This window comes from Somniosus microcephalus, chromosome 10 (assembly GCF_052327205.1).
Source record: "Somniosus microcephalus isolate GS21.2 chromosome 10, FLI_Smic_1.0, whole genome shotgun sequence".
Taxonomy (NCBI): Eukaryota; Metazoa; Chordata; class Chondrichthyes; order Squaliformes; family Somniosidae; genus Somniosus; species Somniosus microcephalus.
In genome coordinates this window covers 4,453,140-4,465,818 of record NC_140996.1, presented here as the reverse complement: position 1 = coordinate 4,465,818, position 12,679 = coordinate 4,453,140, and the positions used below count along the sequence as shown (strand labels likewise).

At 48.9% G+C, this 12,679-nt stretch overlaps 2 protein-coding genes across 5 annotated transcripts in view; both read right to left on the bottom strand.

The window, feature by feature from the left end:
* LOC147111391 (uncharacterized) overlaps positions 1-11,076 on the bottom strand; it is a 24,232-nt gene extending 13,156 nt beyond the window's left edge. The window contains exons 1-2 of the mRNA XM_085999882.1: positions 11,021-11,076; positions 4,539-5,220 (exon numbers count right to left, since the gene is read on the bottom strand). Coding sequence (XP_085856008.1) covers positions 4,539-5,220; positions 11,021-11,076 — 738 coding nt within the window. The remainder of the gene's footprint in view (positions 1-4,538; positions 5,221-11,020) is intronic.
* Positions 10,621-12,679, bottom strand: part of ankrd10a (ankyrin repeat domain 10a) — a 92,349-nt gene continuing 90,290 nt past the window's right edge. For all 4 annotated transcript variants that reach the window (XM_085998343.1, XM_085998344.1, XM_085998346.1 and 1 more), the window contains one exon: positions 10,621-12,679. In XM_085998343.1, coding sequence (XP_085854469.1) covers positions 12,183-12,679 — 497 coding nt within the window. In that variant the 3' untranslated portion in view covers positions 10,621-12,182.

The window sequence follows — 12,679 nt, the reverse complement described above, 5'->3', positions numbered from 1 at the left end:
GAGGATGTAACTGGTAGAATAGATAAGGGAGAACCAGTGGATGTGGTGTATTTTGACTTTCAGAAGGCGTTCGATAAGGTCCCGCATAAGAGATTAGCGTGCAAAGTTAAAGCACATGGGATTGGGGGTAAGGTACTGACTTGGATAGAGAACTGGTTGGCAGACAGGAAGCAAAGAGTTGGAATAAATGGGTCTTTTTCCGAGAGGCAGGCAGTGACTAGTGGGGTACCGCAGGGATCGGTGCTAGGACCCCAGCTATTCACAATATATATTAATGATCTAGATGAGGGAACTAGATGTAATATCTCCAAGTTTGCAGACGACACAAAGCTGGGTGGGCGTGTGTGCTGTGAGGAGGATGCAGAGAAACTCCAGTATGATTTGGACAGGTTGGGTGATTGGGCAGATGCAGTATAATGTGGATAAATGCGAGGTTATCCACTTTGGTGGCAAAAACAGGAAGACAGATTATTATCTGAACGGCAATAAATTGGGAAAAGGGGAGTGCAACGAGACCTAGGTGTCCTTGTGCACCAGTCGCTGAAGGTAAGCATGCAGGTGCAGCAGGCGGTTGAAAAGACAAATTGTATGTTGGCCTTCATAGCGAGAGGATTCGAGTACAGGAGCAAGGATGTCTTGCTGCAGTTGTACAGGGCCTTGGTGAGACCACACCTTGAGTATTGTGTGCAGTTTTGGTCGCCTTATCTGAGGAAGGCTGTTCTTGCCATGGAGGGAGTGCAGCGAAGATTCACCAGACTGATACCTGGGATGGCAGGAATGACGTATGAAGAGAGATTGGGTCGATTAGGCTTATATTCGCTAACGTTTAGAAGAATGAGAGAGGATCTCATTGAAACTTATAAAATTCTAACAGGACTAGACAGACTAGATGCAGGAAGGATGTTCCTGATGGCGGGGGAGTCCAGAACCAGGGGTCACAGTCTAAGGATAAGGGGTAAGCCATTTAGGACTGAGATGAGGAGGAATTTCTTCACCCAGAGAGTGGTGAACCTATGGAATTCTCTACCACAGAAGGCAGTTGAGGCTAATTCATCTATCTATCTATATCTATCTATCTATCTATCTATTATTATCTATATAAAAGGATCGTGGTGTCTGTCTGTCTGTCTGTATGTCCGGACTTAACTCAAAAGTTATAGGCCTAGAAAGTCGGTATAGCCGCGTTTGGGGCGCTTGTCCTGGCGATGCGCAAAGTTTAGCGCCAGGCGCAATTTAGCGCCACCTAGCGCGATATTGGGTTGCAGTGCCCCTAAAGGTGATTGCAGCGCTAAATCAGGCGTTGCACGCTACTCTTAAGGCGCTAACCCGGCGGCGCAACCCAATTTCGCTGCGGCGGGGCGCAGCGAGGGTGCTGTCAATAATCACTTTCCCTGAGACACAGTGGCGCCGGCCAGCTCTTAAAGGGGCAGGTCAATTGTCATCACCAGACACACTCACTGCCTTGTAGGCCTTCAAAGCGTGGGAGCCTACCTGTGGCGCACCAGCCTAACAAGACATGGAAAGGGTGAGGCAGAGGGCGGAACGCCTCACTGATGGGGCATTGGATGCTTTGGTTGGCGCAGTGGAATCAAGGCCAAGGAAGATGGTCGGAATGTGATTTATGTTTTGGACAGTCTCCCGGGTGTGAGAGGCAGTTATGTGTCAGTGTATTAGTTTTGCTTTCTGTTGCCATAGCTTTCTCATGTTTGAAGGAACCACATTTTGTGTAATGAAACACTTTCTTCATTTACAATGGCCATGCCTGCTATTTACATGCATCTTGCCCTTCACAGGCTTGGGGGTATCAGACCGGTTCCATTCCTGTTCTTGGAATGGCAGCAAGCATTCCGTGAGAGGGGCCTAGAAGCTACTTCTGATCAGCCTCTGACGCGCAGCCTGAGAAGAGCCGCTCGCGTAGAGGTTCAGGCCAGCAGCCATCTTCTCAGCCGCCGACAGAGATGTCCTGCACCTTATGAGGCTGCAGATCTGGCTGAAGCAGCTGGCACAGCTCGGTCACCATCTCCTTTCTAAATCGCAGCCTTCTGACACACTGCTCCTCCGGCATGTTCATGTAGGAAAACTGCTGTCGGATAACCCTGCCAGCGTAAGGTCTGCTGTGGCGACGTCTGTTGGCCCTCCTCCATCTGGCCATGCCCGCCCCCCTCTCCCTGCGTCTCAGTGCCCTTTCCAGATGATTCAGCAGCAGGACGTTCCCCTCCAATGCAGCCCCCATAATAAGTGCCCACAGGAAGTCTCCCCGTTGTCAAGGCTCACCAACAGCAAGGTGATGGTCAGAAGGCTGAAGATCGTCTGCCTGCGCTGGCTCAGTGGTCAAATGGCTCTCAGTGTGCAGCTCAGCAACTCTTTGTAGCTCTCGAGGAAGTTGTGATCCAAAAATGGCTGCCGCTTTTAAACCACACCAGTCCCCTTTAAATAACACTCCTCCAGCCCGAGAGCGACTTGGTAAGGCCCAGGTAAGCTGTCACTATTAGCGCCAGGCGCTACGGAGGGGGGCGCCACTGAATTTCCGGTCTGGGGCACCCAAAAGGCGTTGCACACTCAAATGATGTCATAATCAGCCTGCGCCCATGAGCGGGCGCTAAGATTTAGCACCGGCGCTAATTGCATGCTCAATACGGGGCGAGGCGCTAGACGCCTTGCGCCCGCCCGGAAATTGGCTAGCGCCCCACTTCTCGGCCTCTTTAGGCGTTAATCGGTGGCGCTATCAACCGAATTTCTCCCCCATAGAGCGTACCTACACATATGTTATATCAAAAGAAAGCTTATGATTAGGGGAGTGTCATAGGCGTATTTACTTTTTGGTCAGACAAAAATTGTTCGGACCGTATACAAAAAACGTTCAAAAATCCGTTCATTAGCAGTTGGCCAATCATACGGGGGAATCCGCTTATTAGCATTGAGTGACGTGAAGGTTGACCAATCCTACGGGGGGAGCGCGCTGCGTCACGGGGGCCGTTTCATGGCGTGTGTGGGCGGGGCCTAATCTTTCAAACTGCCGTTAGTGCGGGAGCGCGAAAAACCACAGACAACCACGCAGTGATAAACTGATAAACTGCGACCATACAACAGCCAGAAAAACATCGACCAAAATAAATCCAGCAGCGGAGCGGCATCGGAGGCCCACAGCGGGAGCTCATCAGGCCTCACTCGGGCTGGGCCTGAGGCGATACGCTGCGCGCGGGGGCTCCGGTCCATCAGGCCGGGCCTGAGGTGCTCCTTCCCCCCCCTCCCTCTCCAGGCTAATCCCGAAATAAGTCCAGCAGCGGAGCGGCATCGGAGGCCCGCAGCGAGGGCTCACTCGGGCCGGGCCTGAGACGATACGCTGCACGTGGGGGCTCCGGTTCACCGGAGCGGCAGGGGTCCATCCGGCCGGGCCTGAGGCGCTCCTTCCCCCCAGTCTCTCTCTCTTCCCCCCAGTCTCTCTCTCTTCCCCCAGTTTCTCTCTTCCTCCAGTCTCTCTCTCTCTTCCCCCCCAGTCCCTCTCTTCCCCTCCGTTTCTCCCCCGTCTCTCTTCTCCCCCAGTCTCTCTCTCTCTCCTTCCCCCTCTCTCTCTCTCCCCCTCTCTCTCTCCTTCCCCCTTTCTCTCTCTCTCCTTCCCCCTCTCTCTTTCCCTCACTCTCTCTCTCTCTCTCCTTCCCACACAGACAGACAGACAAACTCATTTATATATATAAAAAATTATTTCTACTTTTTTCATAACAACATGCCCTCAAAAAACCCTCAGCACCGCCGGGCACTCCAGCTAGTTAAATATATTCAAGAAGGAGTTAGATATATTTCTTAAGGCTAAAGGGATCAAGGGATATGGGGAGAAAGCAGGGACAGGGTACTGAGTTTGGATGATCAGGCATAATCTTATTAAATGGCGGAACAGGCTTGAGGGGCCGAATGGCCTACTCCTGCTCCTATCTTCTATGTTTCTATGGTTCCGTGGTCAGTTTGCCCATCCTCCCTGCAGTCCTTTTCCTCATCCATACAGGTAGAAAGTTCCTTGTACCTGTTGGACAAGGTCCAGGGCCAAGGGTCCTCCATCACTACATCCTGGGTCACCATACCTTCTTGACTCGCAGTCACACCCTCCTGTCCCTGACGACTGACAAACTCTAAAGTACTACTTAACCTAAAGGGTGTGACTGCCTCCTGGAACAAAGTGTCCAGGTAACTCTCCCCTTCCCTGATGCATCGCAATGTCTGCCGCTCAACAATTCTGAGTCGAAGTTCCTTGAGTTGCAGACACTTACTGCAGATGTGGTTTCTCGGGATCGCGATGCTCTCCACAGACTCCCACAGGCTGCAGTTACAACACCACCTGTCCTGCCATCTCTAACCTTGTTTTATTTATTAATTAATTAGTTAAAGCTTTTATTCAATCGATATTTTAGGTTTAATGTTTGATTATTTAATTTAAGTTATTCAATATAAGCACTAGCAAGTTACAGTTACTCAGCTCTTAATTTAACCCGATTCCCTAACAGAGAGCAAAAAAGAGCGGTAACACTCACCAGCCAATCACCTACCTGTTCTCCTGTGACCTCATTCTTTGATGTTTTTGAATCGGAGCCTCGCCGCTGCTTTAATTCAGGTCCCCTCTCGGGCCGCTCTTTATCCTCTCGCCGCTGCCGCTGCTTTAATTCAGGTCCCCTCTCGGGCCGCTCTTTATCCTCTCGCCGCTGCCGCTGCTTTAATTCAGGTCCGCTCTCGGGCCGCTCTTTATCCTCTCGCCGCTGCCGCTGCTTTAATTCAGCTCCGCTCTCGGGCCGCTCTTTATCCTCTCGCCGCTGCCGCTGCTTTAATTCAGGTCCGCTCTCGGGCCGCTCTTTATCCTCTCGCCGCTGCCGCTGCTTTAATTCAGGTCCGCTCTCGGGCCGCTCTTTATCCTCTCGCCGCTGCCGCTGCTTTAATTCAGCTCCGCTCTCGGGCCGCTCTTTATCCTCTCGCCGCTGCTTTAATTCAGGTCCGCTCTCGGGCCGCTCTTTATCCTCTCGCCGCTGCCGCTGCTTTAATTCAGCTCCGCTCTCGGGCCGCTCTTTATCCTCTCGCCGCTGCCGCTGCTTTAATTCAGGTCCCCTCTCGGGCCGCTCTTTATCCTCTCGCCGCTGCCGCTGCTTTAATTCAGGTCCGCTCTCGGGCCGCTCTTTATCCTCTCGCCGCTGCCGCTGCTTTAATTCAGCTCCGCTCTCGGGCCTCTCGCCGCTGCCGCTGTTTTAATTCAGGTCCACTCTCGGGCCGCTCTTTATCCTCTCGCCGCTGCTTTAATGAAGGACTGAAACGCTATTGCTGCCAAGTGCACTATTGGTAAGGGGCCAAAGACAAGTTTCTGCAGCACAGTGAGGGAGCAATACTGTCTTTTTAAGTAACAAAAATGAAAGTACAATTGTTCTTCTGGTTCCTGTGGGCACTGCCAGGTCTCCAGCACTTTGTGCTCCTGCCTGTTCTTCATGCCTGAGCTGTCCTGGATGGTGGGTGTCAGAGGTCATTGTAGCTGAGCCCAAAATGGCCCCCTCCCAATATTCACCCCCGTGTACGGTCACTAGATCACGCTCACGGACGGAGCCCCTTCCTGGCTGATTGCCCCTCGCCCCCTTTTCTTGCCAAGGGATGTGTTGGCCATTTGTGGGGCTCCTGCTGTCCTCTCGCCACACACAGCGATCAAACCAGAGCCCTTTCCATTAGCTGCGCGCAGGACAAAGCATTTATCCAGAACAATCATACGGACAATGATGGACAAGGAAAGACCAATGTTAGTCATCATTTGTTTGGGTACGTGGCCCCTTTACGAGGCTGCGTGGCCCATTAACAGTTTCACACGTGTGAATTTTGACATTGAAAAAGCCAGTCCCAGGCTGCGGGGGAGTGGTAGCGAGCTCCGCGGCCGAACAGCTTATAGGGAACGTTGCTCAAGTCCCTCTGGTCCATCCAGCCTGCCCCACACTATCGCGATACCTCGTGTATCACAATATATACTCTCTCCACCCCACCCGGAACCACGGGATCTCCTGGGAGAGGCAAAAAAAGATAAAAACCCAGGCCAATTTGGGGAAAAAAATCTTGGAAATTCCTCTCCGACCCATCTAGGTGATCGAAACTAGTCCAGGAGCTCAGTCTGGCCCTGAATTCCCTGCAGTACCCACCTTCTGTAAGAGGTGATCCCCACCTCAGCCAGGACCCATAAAATTTATATTTTTTAAATGAGCATCCAATACAACAACTTGCATTTGTATAGTGCCTTTAACATAGAAAAATGGCCCAATGTATTTCACTCGGGGTAATCAGGCGAAAGTAGATGCAGAGACAATAAAGGAGATATTGGGATAGGTGACCAATAGCTTGGTCAAAGAGGGAGTTTTTAAGGAGTGACTTAAAGAGGAGAGGTGGAGAGGCAAATTTGTTTAGGAAGGGAATTTTGCATTTGAGATGTTGCCGGACCGGGAGCCAGTGAAGGTCAGTGAGCACAGGGGAGATGGGTGAACGGGACTCGGGCGAGGTAGGACACGGTCAGTGAGCACAGGGGAGATGGGTGAACGGGACTCGGGGCGAGGTAGGACATGGGCAGTGAGCACAGGGGGTGATGGGTGAACGGGGCGAGGTAGGACACGGGCAGTGAGCACAGGGGAGATGGGTGAACGGGACTCGGGCAGCAACATTTTGGATGAGCTGAAGTTTACAGAGGGTCGAAGGAGGGAGGCCAGGAGAGCGTTGGAATAGTCGAGTCTCGAAGAAATGAAAGCATGGATGAGGGTTTCAGCAGTGGATGAGCTGAGGCGGGGCGGAGACGGGCGATGTTACGGAGGTGGGAGTAGGCGGTCTTGGTGATGGCGCGGATACGGGTTTGGAAGCTCAGTTTAAATGTTGTGATTGTTTCTGGGTCAGATATAGCGAGAGGGGAGAAGCAGTGTGTGGGAAAGGGGCCACACATCCAGTGGTTGGGATTGCAGATTGCTGTGTTGTCTCCACGATCCAGCTTCGTCTTTTTGTTGGTTATATGGGACAGATTTCTTTGTTTTCTGATTGTTGACTCACATATCCCGAGACTAAATAAAAACTGTTACACCTTAACTGGGGGTGAGACAGCACTGCCGTGTTAAAGTGACACTGATAGTCATTTATCGTCAGTTTCTAACTTTTGCCTGTTCACTTTTGCTTGTTGCCTGGCAGCAGGCAAGTTAACGTCTTCACCAGAATATCGAGAACCAAACCCAGGGTACGTGCTACGCTGCAGCTGGGCACAAGGTGGCAGACCTTACACTGCTTTCCCGATGGCATCCATCTGGCACAGTGTGGGCGAAATCAACGATTTATTTTTACAACTCTTCCAACAGAGGTTTAAACTGTTTAAAATGTTGATACAACTTTCATCACTGCCTGATGCAACAACTTAAAAGATTCTTTGCCGTTGAACAATGAGTGATCATTTAGTGTAATTGATACCCGGCTCCGCGGGGTAAAGTTCCAGAAGCAATCGACCCAGAATCCTCAATGGATCTGGTCAGCCATGCAGCAGGACCCCAGAAACTTCTTGTTAATCATCAATTCCAACATGCTGGGCACAACATCTGTACAACATCACAGAGCTTGCTCAGAAATGTCGGGCTTGGAGTTTCCTCCGCATGTGTGCCCAGATACAATAACTTGCATTTATATAGCGCCTTTAATGTGGTAAAACCTCCTAAGGCGCTTCACAGAAGCGATTATCAAACAAAATTTGACACCGAGCCACATAGGGAGATATTAGGACTGGTGTCCAAAAGCTTGGTCAAAGAGGTCAGTTTTAAGGTATCTAGCTAGAGGGGCGGAGAGGTTTAGGGAGGGAATTCCAGAGCTTAGGATCCAGGCAGCTGAAGGCACGGCCGTCAATGATGCAGCGATTAAAATCGGGGATGCGCAAGAGGCCAGAATTGGAGGAGCGCCCATTATCTGTGTGTTTTATATGATCTTCATGCTCGTTTCCTTTATGCGAAGGTCCTTTGCATAGAGACTCTTACACACACAGTTAGACTATTTACACAAATTCTCCCCCTCAGTATACTCGATGAAACTGCAACTAGACTGAGATTTGTATTGTAAAAATGTGATGACAGAATACCTTTTGTCAAATTAAGAGGACATGCAAATGATCTGGATAATTAGCACCATAATCTGGTTAATACGGTTAATGGGTTTAATAGTTTTGAAGTGAAAAGCAGCAAAGGCCCAACAATTGAATATAAACCAGCTGTTCTCCTGCAGTGTATGTGATGACTGACAGTCACTCCAGACGGAGCTGTGCCCGAATCGATCTGTCGCTGCAGAGTCATCACTCAGGATCTACACACCTGAGAAGAAGTGTAAATGGAAACATGCTGTAATTAATTCCCAGGGAGTTTGTGCACATCGGCAGATGTTTGTATAATCCTGGCTCCTTCCATTTGGGAGATCTGGGCATTTAGAGTCTGCACAGGATATTGCTCATCATCCTTGTAATTCCCCGAAGTAGACTCCATGTCCCCTATGAACTGGAGCACATCCAATATCTGGTAAAGGAAAATCGCGACCCAAAGACTTCCATTTCTCCAGCACCTTTCGCCACCTCAGCACATCCCAAAGCGCTTTACAGCCAATGAAGTACTTTTGAAGTGTGGTCACTGTTGTAATGTAGGAAATGCAGAGATCAGAACCTTTGTGTGTCCTAGATATTATAATCTCGCATGCATTGTACTCTGAAAGGCATTCTGGGAAGATCCATTCAAGTGTAAACCAACAGAATTGTTTAACAGGAAATATATGAATGAACAGAAAAGAGATTTCACAGTAATTTTCAATCATATCCCTGTCACCCATCACATCATAAAACACACGCCTCCCCCGCCGTCGAGTTATGGGCTAAAGTCACTCAAGTTAAAGGCCCCTCTATTAACTGGCACTAACCTTAGAACGCAAGCGTGGCCTCACTTGGACTGTTCCAGCCTCAAAATCCCCCGAGTCTGGCCTCTCCCAAGAGGTGGAGAGACCAGGGCTGACCTCTGACCCTTCTTTCAGTTGTGTTAAGAGGGTCACTTACCTACAATCAAGCTTAGCACCTCGAAGTGAAACGTTCCCCTCGGGTGGGAGTGATAGCAACAATATTACCTGTTTAACAAGATCCCCGTTCTCCCCCACCACCCCCCCCCCCCCCATGCATACTGCATGGAAACCAGCCTGACATTACAGGTGTGAACTGATGTGGGATGTGCACAATGGCTTCCCATTGTTAGTGTCAGCCGTGGCTCAGTGGGCAGCACTCTCGCCTCTGAATCAGAAGGTTGTGGGTTCAAGTCCCACTCCAGGGACTTGAGCACATAAAGCTAGGCTGACACTCCAGTGCAGTGCTGAGGAAGTGCTGCACTGTCAGAGGTGCCATCTTTCAGGTAAGATGTTAAACCGAGGCCCTAACTGCCCTCTCAAGTGGATATTAATGATCCTAGAGGAGTTATCCCTGGTGTCCTGGCCAATGTTTATCCCTCAACCAACATAACACAAACAGATTATCTGGTCATTATCACATTGCTGTGTGTAAGACCTTGCTGAACGCAAATTGGCTGCCTTGTTTCCCACATTACAACAGTGACTGCACAATCAAAAAAAAAGTACTTAATTAGTTGTAAAGCGCTTTGAGACGTCCGGTGGTCGTGAAAGGCGCTGTAGAAATGCAAGTCTTTCTTTTTTCTTTTTGTCTCCAAATGGATGAGATAGACCAGAGTACAAACTTTTGAACACTGACTCGTGTCTGGTATTTGAATGGCCTGTGGGTTATACACCAATCGTTTTACAAAAACAAGCTGAGTGAATGGCTTGGAGTTAACCCTTTGTGATCCAAATTTGGCTTCTGATCAGTAATAATGTGATATAAACTGAACCAGAAGTCTTCTGCACCAAATCGGTAAAAATCTGAAGACGTTACACTTAGGTATCAGAAGCAGAGTTTATTTTTTTGAATAAACTTTTCTTAATAAACTTTTGACTGTATGAAGTCATGGTTTAAACATGGTGGCAGCATTTCAGACACCAGATTTTATCAGCATGTATTTTTTGTATCGCGAGGGTGGAGTTTTCTGAAAACCCATCAAAGATCGAAAGCCAACAAACTGCTTGGCAGTGTTTGTGTTTCAACAATGTGATGTGAATTATACACCGCACTCAGAAACAGCTCTAAAATAAAATACGTTGGAAGAGAATTTTTTTTTTTTTTTTTTTTTAAAACAGTATTGTGAAAAACTTTATTTAATCCTTTATAAACCAATCGTTTTACAAAAAGAAATAAGAGCTTTTGATGCACCTCATGGAAAATGTTAAACATGCAATCAGTAAAGTGATAATTACACGGACAATGCACGTGGTCAGAGGCTGGAATCGATGGCATTAAACACTTTCCTTTTAGATGCAAGTTTAACAATTAAAATCTGAAATGTAAAATGGCATGGAAACACACATTTGTCTCAAATTTTTAAAAAGCAAAACATCGACTTTCTTGCTGATTTAACCAACACAGCATCGGACAAAGTTTGCAGAAAGCTAGTTAAACGTTCTCAGGCTGTAAATAACTGAGATTTGAGTGACAGCAGTTAATGTAAGCTCTCCATCATGCAGAATATAAAAAAAGCTTTTAATTACACAAATGTTTCTTTGACTGAATCCACCACATTAAAAACATGTAACCATTAATCCTTAACACACATCAACAAATTCTCAAAAAGAATTCTACCTTTGTTCAGTTGTATCCGATCACCACATTAACTTAAAATGGTAATGTCTGGGCTGAAACCCAGAAGGTGAGACCATCACTTCCGTGCTGGTGTGATATATTTAATCGACACACATTTACTTCCGCAATATTATCCCAGACCGAGTGAGGACGGCAGGCTTCCTTCCCTAAAGGACATTAGTGAACCAATTGGGATTTTACGACAATCCGACAGTTTTGGCGGTGATTTATTTTATCCAGTGCCAGCCCGGATATGTCCCGATTTACTGAATTCAATCTCACAATTTGCCCTGGTGGGATTTGTACTCGTGGCCTGTGAGTTGCTCGTCCAGGACCATAGCCAGTAGATTACAAGACAGGCTCTTCAACAATTAAAAGTCACTGTAAACAATGTTACCAAAACCTAAATCGCCTGGGGAGAATTTATTCACCTATTAAAATGGAACATTTGAATCACTGCTGTGGGAAGAGATAAACCTGGGCTTAAATTACAGGTTCCATCCCAAATGTTCAAATGACATTAATTATCCCATTAGAACAAAAGTGACATTTATAAATGCTATTTTTAAAAATTTGCTTCCCTGCTTTCATTGTGTCAATTTAATCTAGTACCAAATATTAACTCTGCTTACCCAAGTAACATATCTCCATCAACAGGTGGAGCAGGCTCGAGGGGCTGAACGGGCCTCCTCCTGTTCCTGTGTAACAGGCTCGAGGGGCTGAATGGGCTCCTCCTGTTCCTGTGTAACGGGCTCGAGGGGCTGAATGGCCTTCTCCTGTTCCTGTGTAACAGGCTCGAGGGGCTGAATGGCCTCCTCCTGTTCCTGTGTAACGGGCTCGAGGGGCTGAGCGGCCTCCTCCTGTTCCTGTGTAACAGGCTCGAGGGGCTGAATGGCCTCCTCCTGTTCCTGTGTAACGGGCTCGAGGGGCTGAGCGGCCTCCTCCTGTTCCTGTGTAACGGGCTCGAGGGGCTGAATGGCCTCCTCCTGTTCCTGTGTAACAGGCTCAAGGGGCTGAATGGGCTCCTCCTGTTCCTGTGTAACGGGCTCGAGGGGCTGAATGGCCTCCTCCTGTTCCTGTGTAACGGGCTCGAGGGGCTGAATGGGCTCCTCCTGTTCCTGTGTAACGGGCTCGAGGGGCTGAATGGGCTCCTCCTGTTCCTGTGTAACGGGCTCGAGGGGCTGAATGGGCTCCTCCTGTTCCTGTGTAACGGGCTCGAGGGGCTGAATGGCTACTCTTTGTAATGTGTGAATCCCAACTAATGCTCCAGGTTAACAAGACAATACCAGTTTAAATGTAAATATAAAAATATAAACAGAAATGTTCAAGCATTATATTTATTTCTGCAAGTGAAAAAAAAAATCAGTGTGGCCAACTAGAGACACCAGCAAGGTCGCGCAGCAGAAACCCATCACCTATAAACCAGCTCCCCACCCAATCCTCCTTATGAACCATGGAAGAGATGGACTGCGCTGTAAACAGCATTGTTATAACTCTGCTCAACCTTAACCAAGCTGGAGTGTTCCATGCAACTGTTGAGATCGGGAATGCTTTCGGCCGTGTCTCCAAACCCGTGATAGTGGCCGTACTGGAGTGGGTCGTGGTCATCGAGGGCCCCGTCTGTGGGGCAGGATGGCCACGTTGGTTTGAGCGCCACGCTGCTGCCGGGACTCCCGTTCTGGTGCAGCGAGCCGCACGTTTCCGACAGCGGCTGCGAGCTCTCTGAGTTTCGGGTGATTCCGTCGGTCTGAAATCCGCTTCCACTGCAGGAGGTCAGGGCAGGGTCGTTCCAGAAACCGCCGGTCCATTCTGTGGCCCTCCTGTCGGAGACGCCTCCCACTCCGTTCACCTGAAGTGGGGAGCAGGTGAAGCTGGGGAAGGATCCGTTTGTGGCAGGTCGATGGGCCAACATTTTGTCCATGTAACTACAGCCGTCCATAT